This window comes from Poecilia latipinna, unplaced genomic scaffold (assembly GCF_001443285.1).
Source record: "Poecilia latipinna isolate Pla-1442-1.1 unplaced genomic scaffold, P_latipinna-1.0 Scaffold330, whole genome shotgun sequence".
NCBI lineage: Eukaryota > Metazoa > Chordata > Actinopteri > Cyprinodontiformes > Poeciliidae > Poecilia > Poecilia latipinna.
The window spans coordinates 22,975-34,808 of NW_015112946.1; the positions used below are offsets into that span (position 1 = coordinate 22,975).

Below are 11,834 nucleotides of genomic sequence, written 5' to 3' on the forward strand. Positions count from 1 at the left end.
ATATTCCTTTTTTTTTTTTTTAACTAACTTAAGTAAAATAGCCAGCTTTCATAAAATCAGTGCTGTTCTACATTTTCTCAAATTATTAATTTCTACATTGTGTCTTGGTTCCTGTGAAACTTTTTGTACAATTCCTCTAATTTAACAATATGTCAGCAAGCTGTAGTTTTAACTGAAGGAATACAAATGGATGAATCCAACTAGGACAGTATGTTTTTTTCTTGGTTTCATTCAATGCAATGTGAACCCTGAAAGAACGAATCCTGAAACTGAATCAAATAGTGCTGTAGCAAAGCATGTGTGGACAAAGACTACATGCTTTTTTATCTTTACAATCTTGTTTTTTAAAAAAAAAAAAAAAAAACAGTCTATCATAACTGAGGCGTATAGACTTCTGACAACCATTGTAAGCTTTGATTTTCCTCAAAAATTTAGTTTGAAACAGACTACGAACGTAAATCTTTTATTTTGAAAGTATTAACCTTACTTCCGGAAGCTCTTTTGAAGTTTCACTGTAAACTTCAGGTAACTTTTTCTCAGTAGAAGCGCCTATTTCAGTTTCTTTCTCCTAAAACCTTTCGATACGGTTACAGTAAGAACACCGGCCACTGTTTATTGTTTTCATTCAGCTGTTTCACAGCATGTCATTGAAAACAAAAGACAATAGAGAGATACATTCATAATGAAGAAAGTGATATTAATATTGAGTATTATTTGCCTGACTCTACCTGATGAACTCTAAACAGCTAGTTTTTAATTTTACTGTGGAAAAGATTAGGATAGAAGACAAACAGAACAAGGTTGATGTTTTATTCTGAAAACTACAAAGCTCTCAACAACAAGCTTTCAAATCAGCGTGGGATTGTGTGATAAATGATCAAATAACAAGAAATATTCATGACAAAAGTTATTCATTCACATTAGAAGATTTCTCAAAGACATGTCTTGCTCTATTATAGCGTTACAAAAACAGCACACCTACAAGGATAGATGATGTGATCATTTTTGGCAAAAATCCACACCCGTCTGTCGGAGGGAACAGTCTCTTTGAGCTCTGGCACACAAAAACATGATGCTTCAGGCATTTTAAGTAACCGAAATCACCGTTAGGCCTTGTTCACTGTAAGACTGAGGAAACACACACTCACTAAAGATTTGCAATAGCGCAATAAGGGCTTTTTGTTGAGGATGCATACAGCACACGCTTCAAAACAAAACAAACAAAAAAAAATGACAATATGTACATCCCTGAAATAAACAGCATGGATAAAACTTGACATTCTGTGTGCTAATGTGTGTTAGCATAGTGCTAGAGTTTAGTTCCTCGCCAACGCCACTTTGTCCAGCTTAATTTAAAGAACACCACCTAAACATTCGTCAAAATCATCATAATCTCTTATGTTATTGAAAAACATAATAATTTATTATTCTATCAGAATTATTATTCCATAGATCTGATGGCTTAGCATCTCAGAACATTTAATCTGACACAACATAATACTTAACGTGATCATGGTTGCTGGAATACGGTCAAAGAGCTGCAGCTACATACACAATATCATAATGTTTCTAAGGAGAGATGCCGTATGGGGCAACATGGTGAGATCTTTCAAGAGTTGATTTTCGCCTGTACACAACCGGTCGATATTTACAGCATGATTATTAAACCTGTCTGTGATCACAGCTTGGGTGCCGTCTTGGCTTTGTCCCACAGCCGTCGCACAGTGGAATCGTTTGACATCGGCGACAAACCATCTGTACAATCAAAGGCTTGAGTAGAAATGTTCAAATAGAAATACTAAGTGCAGTTAAAATTCATAATCCTTTTCGGCCATGTCGATCGCCCAGGCAAACTTTTCCCTCTGGGTCTTGTTGTAGATCTTCTCAATTGGAATGCTCCACTTCTTGCACCTGGACAGAAGGGAAGACGAACCAATTAAGGACAAAAGCACGAGCAGCAGTTTGTGCTTCTAATTCTAACTCTTCTTCACTGAAGCAAGATTGGACTAAAGTTGTTGTATTTCAACACGGCTGCCGGTTTTGTAATAATTTGTAGAAATTTCTGGAGTTGTTTTAGCTGAATAAAAGATATGATCTCTCTCTAAGAACTTTCAAACTTTTCGGTCAGTTTTGATGCAGAGGAAGTAACATTATCATGTTAATGGTACCGACGAAGGAATGGGATAAACAGATGTATTCTTATTTCTGAGGAAACAATGGTTGCCTTTAAAGGTCTCTCATGGTCTTTAGATAGTGTCTTCCACAGTTTAAAGTTTTTTAATTGTAAAAAAAAAAAGAAAAGAAAAAGAGGTTGCCAAAAGCTGAGTTGGACCCATGTGCAGAAAGATGGCAGTATCATATTGAAGATGATTTATTTAAAAGAGGAGAACATGTACAGGTACTAAAAATACATATATGAGAATATAATGGTGACAGGCAGGTAATTGGAATTAGAAGTGAGAGAAACTGGCAAGCTGATAAATGTGGGGGAGGTGATTAGTGGAAACAGGACCGGGTGAGTCTAATCAACTGCATAAATGGCACCTGTGAGTGAAATTGAATTATGGTAAATATGTATGAATTAATCCAAGAAGACTTAACTGATACAAAGCCAATAACCAGAACTAAAACAAAACGCAAAAGAACACCATGGAAACAGAGCCGAGTATCAACAACACAACAGAACTCTATAAAAGCCAAACCCAACCAGACCAAGGCACGTGTATCACTTCCACTTTGTATTGGTCTAGCATGGTTCTTTTCTGAACCATGAAGTTCAGAAAAGAACTTCATGGTGAAATATTACTTGCATAACATATATATTTTAATTTTATCATTATTAAAACTATTATCAAATTCCACAAATCAGCAATACAGTAATTTAGCGGGATGAAGTGAACTGGCAGGGTCCTGTAGAAACACAGACTGTTCAACCAACTAACCTTTTTCCCTGTATTGTCACAGGTCCTACACTGTATGCCATGTTTCCAGGCACCACCCCATTACTGGGACACCCCATCCCTTACACTAAAGCAGGGAGCATTCCTTCGTCCATTGTGCCTGAGGACAAGTTTCTCCATAAATAGCAGTGGAGCATCGTTTAGGGAGGGCGGGCCACTGTCCCCCCCTTTCTCTGAGGCATTCTGCCACAGACAGTTCCTCATGGACTTCCCACATGGAGGAAGGAGAGCTGTTTGGGGACGCTCCCTAGCTTTCAGAAACAAACCCCATTGTTCCTGGCGCTCACACGCTTTTTCTTCCTCTCATTTTCATTCTGCAGCCACTAGCTTTTTTACCTCTGCTGCTTCTTTTCCTACAATGCAAGGCCGTTTCCTGCCTTTTTTTTGTCACCGAGGTAGATGTGAGGCCCACACGGCCAGCCACACACAAACAAATGGCTGGCGTGTGCATCAATCGGTTTTCTACCCCAACGTTCCAGCTTTTCACCCATAGAATTCCCAGGGTCGGAAGAAGGAAAGTGCGTAAATACCAGGCAACAGAGATCCGTGGATCCAGGTAGTTGAGCTTGGAGGTGCCCAGAGCAATCTGCTTGTTCTCCTCTCTGTCCGTGGCTTGCACCTGGAGTTTCATGAGCTGCTCCTCTATCCTCTGCACGGCTTTGCGCTTCACCTCAACAGTCCTGAGAGCGAGAGAATACAGAAACAAGGGTGCTTGAAATAAGCCAGAGCTTTTGATGAAGAAATAAAAACACGCATCATGCGGACGTTCAGCTGCGGAGGTTAAAAAAACGTATTTCCTTTCTACCCCAAAATGGACAGAGAGTGTTAGGAAAACACTTTACTGACAGCTGACAGCTAACAGCTCTCAGGCGTTCTCACTTTCTACTCTTTTCATCATGTGAGGCCTTGTGATCGGCCTTGGCGGCCTTCAGCTGCTTCCTGGCTGCAGACAGCTGCTTTTGTTTCTCGTCAATCTGCATCACAAACACACGGTGGATGAGGAAATTAGTGTAGATGATGCATCCTTTTTTTTTTTCTTTTTTTTTGCTTCCTAAAATAACATTTACTACGGGATGGTTACCTTGGTCTGAAGATTCTGCATGGACTTCTCAAATGTTTTGGGCGGAGCTCTCTGGTGGTTACACAGGATGGCTACGGCTCTGTTAGCTCGGTTGTATGACAGGATCTTAGCTGGGATGCTGTCCTCAGCTGTGAACCCAACAAACAACAACAGAAACGGATAAAGAAGAACATTTCAAAGAAACACAGATGGTTGGAGTGAATGGAAGTGAAGCTGCTCACGGCAGGTAAGTTCCTTGAGCTGCTGCTGCAGGGTGATGGAGGCATTGTAGGTACGGAAAACTTTGGCTGTCAGTCCATCCATCAGCTCCTGTAAGTGCTTGTTGAGGATGGAAGTCTAGATGAAATGCAGAATAAAGACAGATGGTGTGTAGGCGAGGAAAAGTACCGCAGACCTAAAAGTAGTCCGATCACATCCTGAAGGCAGATTTTTGGCGCTTTTCTTACATTCAATCTGTCAAAGAGGTCGTCCTCTGGCTGCTTGTTCTCCAGAAACAACTGAAGGTTTTTAAAGACCTGAAGAGACATAAACAGAGGGTGAGAAAAACTGTACAAGTCGCAACCCTCGTTCTTTAACTGCACTCACTGTGGCACCATAACATTTCTAATGAAAAGGGGAAAGTGACATCTGAACTTTAGACCACTGTACCAACATTCAAGCACAGCAGCAGTGTCACGCTGAAGGTCTGTTTTGCTCTACTGTGATTCTATGGTGTTGTTGTTTGTTGTAATTCTGCAGCTCACCCGCTTCTCCACCGGGATCTTATTGTAGTAGCGGATGGAGTCTTTTCCCAAAAAGTCAAACTCCACCACATACTCCTGCTCGTCCAACTTGGGATACAGCTTGATGTGCTCCACCCTCAGCGAGCAGCAGCCGACCGTGTCTGCCGTCTCGCCTTCCTCCTTCTCGTTCCCTGCCCTCAGAGCCAGCTACGCAGGGGGAAACGCAACGTCTAAGTTTATTGTTTCAACTTAATTTAAGAGAGCAATTACGGGGGTTTACACACCTTGTCAATAAAATACAGTGCAACGGCCCTCTGCCGGATCCTCATCTCTTTTGACTTCCAGTCATCTCTGTACTGAGTACGAATGCGATCCACGCACTTCTTTAAACGCCTGGCGGTCTCATACTTCTGCCAGTCCTTCTCCCCCTGCACAAACAAACACACGCACAAATATTTTTCTTTAACTGAGGTAAAAATGTTTTTTGAAAAAAGGCTAATGAATGCATGGAAGGTTTGAGAAAAAACAGACACCTTGATTCTGGAGCTCGGGTTCAACATGATGTACTTGATGGAGCCCTGGATGTTCTCTGTCCAGGATACTAACCACGTCACCTTGTTGTCATGGCGAACCTCCTTCCACTTTGTCCCTGGTGGAGGTTTGGGTTGCTTGGAGTCCCTGTGGGAGCAAACAGCTAGTTTAATATGAATGATGGTGTATGGTGGACTAATTCCACCAAAACTACTATTTTACAGGCCATCAGTAAAAACAAAGTCTCATCTGATACAGAAAGAATGAGGTACTTTTCATAATAAACACTGTATGTAAGCTATTGCAGTGCAGAGGTTATATCCAGCATGTGAAGATCAACACGTCCTCCCTGAGTTGCGCAACTGTTGGCTTTCTTTTACAGGAAGAATACCTTTGACACACTGCCAGTGGTGTATCTGAGTGTGTGCTCTCATACTTTTGCCACTTGAATAATAATAATATTCTTGCCACCGAATAATATTAATTTCGCCGTCTTTCTGATGGCAACTCGTTGCTGCAAATGAATTATAAAAAGAAACACCAAGCCAAAGTTTCATGACAATAAACTGAACGAAAGTCTATAAAAAGCTGCCGCAACAAGACGATAAGAAGAAGAAGAAGAAGGAGAAGAAGAAGAAGAAGAAAGATAAAGAATGAAGAGTGTGAACACAGAGTTGAGGATGATAAACAAATGTGAGTTATAATCCTAAAGAGGAACTCCTGCAAACTGACTCAATCTCATCTGACCCTGCAAGATTCCCATGATGTGATTTCACGTAACTGGATTCAGGTTGGTTCGACGGGGCCACCTTGTGGTATACTGCAGAACTAGGTACTATTTCCACTGACCTCCTCGGCTTAAAAATAAATAAAATATGACTGCCATACAGACAAAAAACAGATGAAAATCAAACACAGAAGAGATGACTCTATCTTCAATTTAAACAATTTGAAAATGCTTTGCAGAGTGGAGTTAATTAAGCAAAAGATGGTCCTATTCTCATAGAAGTGCACTTTAATTGAAGACAATCTTCCTAATGTCATTAAAAATAGAAACCTTACCTCAGCCTAAAAGTGGTGGACTCCTTTTAAAATGTTAAGATAATGTAAATGTATGGTTAAAAGAGAAAAACAAAATAGTTGTCTAAATAAAGATAATGTCTAAATATTACTGGAAAAAAAAGAAAGAAAAGATAGCTTCAACGGGCTAACAGCGCCTGACTTTTAATGACTTTTTTGACACATGTAAGTGCCTCTGCCTTTTCTTTGGCTCGCCACGTAGAGCTCTCTGGTTTCAGCAATATTAGGATCGAAGAAACTGTTGTTGAACCAGGACACAAGAGTCATAACATACTGGCAGGAGGAGGGCCATAACCTCAGGACATGCATTCATGCATAAATCGCTGAATTTGCATGATTTTTGTATATAGATATATTAAAAAAAAGTCATTTGAATCCTTACTTGCTACAGTTGATGATGATGTCTTCGGGTCTAATGCGCCGTTTCAGCATCCCCATCTTTGGATGGTCGCCTCGTCCTCGGAACAAACCCGGCGGCTCGATGCGAAAGTTTCCAATCCTCTCCTTGTGATTGTCCATGATGCAGAACCCGTACTCCTGGAGGATCCGCTCATTTTCCTCTTTGATTTTCTGAAAAAAAAAAAAAAAAAAAAACGGTTTCGAAAACGCATTAACTCGTTCTGCCGTGTTCTAAAGTCTGATAGCATCCACATAAATGAGCACCAACCTGTTTCTCCTCCTTGGACATCTGTTTGCGAGCCTCTGATTGGGCTTTGAAGTACTCACTCATTTCTCTGAAGTCACACTTGTTCAGATCTGTGATTATTGACTTTTCCTCTGATGTCATTTCCTAAAACACAAGGAAAATCAATGAGGTGTTCTGTGCTTCCTGATCTGAACTCATACATATTGCATAGGGATTCTCCCCACCTTCCTCCAGTCTTTATAGAAGTTCTTCCTAAAGATGTCTTTAGTGGTGTACTCGTGATCTAACATCTTGGCAAAGAAGGTGGCCACTTCCTCAGCGGGAGCACTAAGCTTCATTGGCTTACCTAAAAAACACATTACAATCTTGAAGAGTTAAATCTCTGTGACATGCAGCCTGATTTTCAAGGTGATACTCACCATCATAGTAGAATTTGACTTTGTTGGGCAAAGGCTCATAGGGTGGAGCGAAGACTGGACCCTTATGTTCAAGAAAGCGCCATTTAGAGCCGTCAGTGTACCTCTCCTCCTCCCACCTAAAATACACAATCAGAGAAGAGAAAGATCAGCCACCCGGTAGCCTATCAGTACTTTGATTGTCATTTCCTGAGGAAAAGAACAATTTGAGCTGAACTTTATCTTACCACTTCCATTTCTCCTCTTCCTCCTTTTTGGCTTTCTTTCCCTCTGTTGCTTTCTTGTCTTTCGTCTTCTTTTTGTGCTTAGTATCCTAAAAGACAACGCAATTTACACGATTTAACATGAGATTTCGCCAACGCAACTCAACAACGCACGTTAAGCTGGTATACCTCCTCCTCCTCATCATCTTCATACTCATGTTTCCTCTTCTTGGCCTTCTTGTCGTGTTCTACCTTGACTTTCTTCGGCTTGTATTCAAACCTGTAAACAACTCCTGCTTTAATAAAGGTTCAATTACATAATAGCATAAAATACATTTTTAATAGCAGCTAATTGCAGAAATTTCAATAGATCTGAATGATACGTACTCCTCATCATCATCCTTCTCACGTTTGGTGGCCTTGTTGTGTTTGGGAGACGGGTAGAAGCCATTGTCATCTTCTGGCTCGCTCTTAATGGCAGCAGGACTTCTCTCTCTGAATCGCACATTGAATATCATTTAAGTGAAACAATCAAACACATACATTTAGAGATACGATGGTAGGTCAAGCTGCTGTCTAATTGTACTTGATCATTTGTATATTATACGTATAACGATAAAGCAATACTGCGAACCTCACATATCCATTTTCCTTCTCCTTTTTAGGCTTGTCAGGATGGGATGATAAACTCTGTAATGAAAAATTAAAAAAACTTCTTTAGTCAAAGTTAATAAGCAGCTGGTCAGGCTAACTTCTGTCAAGCTGTTGCGTTTTCTAATCTGGAAAATTCAAGGAATTCTGGAATAGCGCTGCACACCGTGGCTGCTTGTTGCAGTAGCTAAACAGTAAATAAAGCTCTCTTTTACTCTGGTATTTTGGCCATAAGTATAACAGTAACAGAAGGGCTGATTAAAAAAAAAAAAAAAACGGTATCTTTTGATGATAGAAAGACATATGGAGCAGGAGCAAAGTGGAGGAAGTTTAAACATTCTTTGTCCTAAGTCTTAAAAAGGGCAACATAATCTCTTGCAAATAAGATGGACGAGCTGCTGAGGACCCAACCAGAGCATCGGGTATGAAGCATTACGTGTTTCGCTAAGATGTGGCTGAAGGGTCACATCCCTGACTCCAAACTATACTCTGCCCCAGAAGGTATGAGACGGGGCAGAGACAGTGTAATCCACGACATTCTGCGGTGGAATACTGTGCCTGCAGACTCGATGTTGAGATGTTACCTCTGAGATTTGGGGATGTTCACCAGTGATAGCTGAAAACCAAATTTCCCTTTTAAACTAATGAATTATCTTTAGATTACGCTGAAATAATTAAATAAGCAATTGTTTTAAGAACTAAACAAAAATCATTAGGTAAAACTAAAACAACAGTCTGAAAACACTTTTCAAGCCCAATTCTTAAAGTAGAAAAGCAAGAGAGAAAACATAGATGGTTCAGTAAATAATGGATAGAATAACAAACAGGTGGTTGAATGCAGCCCCTGCTCTGTTTTGTTTTTCCATACTTGTCCAGACCTGTAAAATGCTTAGATCATAAGCACCTGGTAAGCACAAAAGTCACCCAGCTCACTTAGTGACAGACTCTAAGAAGGAATCAACAAACCTTATCCTCTTTCCTCTTCTCTTTGTCCTTGTCTTTGTGTTTTTCTCTGTGCCTGTCTGCACTGCCGTCACTGTGCCTCGGCTTCTCTTTGTGTTTTTTCTCGGCGTACTCCTTATGTTCGCTGAAAGCCACAGAGGTCACAGAGTTCCAATCCAAGAGGTCAGACAGAGCATGCCAGCGACATAAACTTCTTTAACACAAAGTTATATTCATCGTCTTTGCCGTTATACCGCAGGCCGCCACTCTTTCTCCGAGAACAAACCACAACACATGCTCTGCAGATGTCATTAATGTGGCTGGCTTACATCAACTTCACTGATTTAATGTTTCAGAGTTTTCTTAACAGTAATGCCTGTAATATTTGTGAGCATAGTCCTTACATAACATTGTAAAGCGAGATATATAGAAATCAGTCATGAGGCAAATGAAAAACAGATTCATGTTCTGTTCTTAACTTAAGAGAGAGGGAAAAAAAAGTGTACCTGTTGCTGTGCTTTATTTTCTCTCTTTCCTTGTCTTTCTTGTGATCTTTGTGTTTGTGCTCCTTTTCTTTGTGCTTGTCTTTATGCTTGTGAGAGTCTGCGACACAATGAAAAGATCCAACTGGAGTCACTCATAAAATGACAACTATAAGTTAGTTTGGTGAAAAAACAAAAAACAAAAAAAACTTTAAGGATAAGCTCTGGAAGTATAAACTCTTCCCAGGGCGCCATAATTCACACAGAGCCTGGATATTTATTGCCACCTCTGATAAGGATGTGTAAGGCAAACTAAAATTAACTCTTCTTTCACTAAAGGAGCATAATCTCACACAATTTTTTTTTTGTTGTAAGTCATTTTAATAGATCGTATTTGATTAGCGGAGGTTTAAATCCAGTATTAAAAGTTAACTGCGATCAACAAAGTTCTCTGTGCAACATTTAGTTCCACTCCTAATGTAACTTTTGATTGTAATTTACAAGAGGGAGTCTAGGAGTCTTTATTAATAATCATGTATATTAATAAACAAAGAAAAAAAAAATCAAATGGGCAGATTAATTTATAGGCGAACACAAATCAAAGATAAAGCTGTGATGTCTGAGGGAAAAATTTTTCATGTCATTTAAGATGTCTTTTTTTAAAATATGAATTAGTCAACTATAAATTATCATCTGTTTCCACTTTCCGCTTTACATTGTTGTAAAGTTTGTACAATTGCAAATAAAAAATAAGTCCATATTCATAAATGTGACAAAATGTGACAACATTTCAAAGACATAAATACTTTTAGTCACTAAGCAAAAGCACCACTAATAGCATCGCTCAAAACAAGTACGGCTTTTTGTTGAATTTGAAAAAAAAAAAGAAAAAAAACTATTATTGATATATAAAGGTTTTTATGCAGAGGGAAGAATTTTCATGTTTTTTTTGGTAATCCCAGTTGGGAGTTAAAGCTGTTCCCACTTTTTTCTCTACGATCAGTACAAATGTAACCTAACAGAGAGATAAGAAACTCTCAACTTTTAAAGTGTCACATAAGGGGGTTATAATTAGATTAAAATAGCATACGCTTTCAGTAATTGTGGGCAAATTCCTCCAGTTTGGATCAGAGTTTCTGAACCTATTATCTACTTTTCTTTTGGTGGTGCAGATAAACGGCTCTCTGACAGGGATGGAGGCAGAGAGCAGCCGGTGCTGAGATGCGATAAGCGCCCCGCTCTCGCCTCCATATCACGGCGGACAGCTGGCTCGCTCAGCGGCGCCCTGGATGCTACACACAGAAAAGAAAATGGCGCAGAGACTAAGTCCTCAACCCCAATTCCATCACTTTCGGCTCCAAAATTCATCACAACTGCATCCGTATATCATCACACCAAGGCATGCAAAATTTACCAGAGATCAGCCTCTTTCAGAATATCCCTTTAGTTTTGAAATCCGAGGGTGGTAAATGCACATTTTAGACCTTCTTTTTGAACAATAGCCGCAAGAGAGTGGAGGAGAAGGGACTTAGTCTCTGGGACGCCATTTCTGTCCTTTAAAAACTAACAGTAGACAGGTACCAGCGGCTAGGGTTAGAAACTAGTCAGGATGAATAAAGAAAATCGTCAGAAAAGGACCTACCACTTCCTTTAGATCCAGAGTTGACCTGAAAATTGTGAGGAAAATATTTTTATTATTTCAATTTTAAAAACGCCGGTAGGTTGGCTGTTCAAGTTACAACTGCAACCTAGAAATACGTTCCTGTATAACAACACAAAATAAAAAGAGCACAAACAACCTGGATACCTGGAGGGCTCTCTCTGCGAATAGTTGCTTCAGTTTTCAGAGTTAATTCACATTTATTTCATAACGTGACGGTTATTACTCATATTATGTCAGTTGTGGTTGGAAATCTTGATTTAAAACAAGCGAGAAAAAACCTCGACTATGAAGCGAGAGCTACCTGAGAGTCTCCGCGTCCATGATCCCCACTCATGGTCAAGTTGTTTTTGTTTGGAGAGCAGATAAAGTTATGACTGAGGACGACAGTTCAGGATGCGAGGTTCAGGGAACCCTCACTGACAGCCTGGAATGGAGTCCCAATGTTTGTCAACTGCGC

The 11,834-nt window shown here is 39.9% G+C and overlaps 1 protein-coding gene across 1 annotated transcript; it reads right to left on the bottom strand.

Moving 5' to 3' along the window:
- Nucleotides 1–796: 796 nt before the first annotated feature.
- LOC106949179 (DNA topoisomerase 1-like) lies at nt 797–11,834 on the bottom strand. Its single transcript, XM_015035284.1, has 21 exons — nt 11,679–11,834; nt 11,357–11,381; nt 9,739–9,835; nt 9,257–9,377; nt 8,274–8,329; nt 8,027–8,134; nt 7,829–7,919; nt 7,664–7,749; nt 7,440–7,555; nt 7,245–7,366; nt 7,042–7,164; nt 6,757–6,944; nt 5,297–5,441; nt 5,048–5,191; nt 4,785–4,970; nt 4,488–4,556; nt 4,263–4,377; nt 4,042–4,169; nt 3,840–3,934; nt 3,491–3,640; nt 797–1,911 (listed from the first exon to the last, which is right to left on the bottom strand). Exons 1-21 carry the CDS (start codon nt 11,709–11,711, stop codon nt 1,809–1,811), a joined length of 2,301 nt encoding a protein of 766 aa, XP_014890770.1. The 5' UTR covers nt 11,712–11,834; the 3' UTR covers nt 797–1,808.

Bases quoted from the DNA above. Each gene is read 5' to 3' on its own strand.
- LOC106949179 (XM_015035284.1), bottom strand. From the start codon at position 11,711: ATGAGTGGGGATCATGGACGCGGAGACTCTCAG. The intron at 4,557-4,784 runs GTGAGCTGCAGA...ATGTCTCTTCAG, and splicing joins AGATCCCGGTGGAGAAGCGG to GTCTTTAAAAACCTTCAGTT. The intron at 3,641-3,839 runs GTGAGAACGCCT...TCTCGCTCTCAG, and splicing joins CATGATGAAAAGAGTAGAAA to GACTGTTGAGGTGAAGCGCA.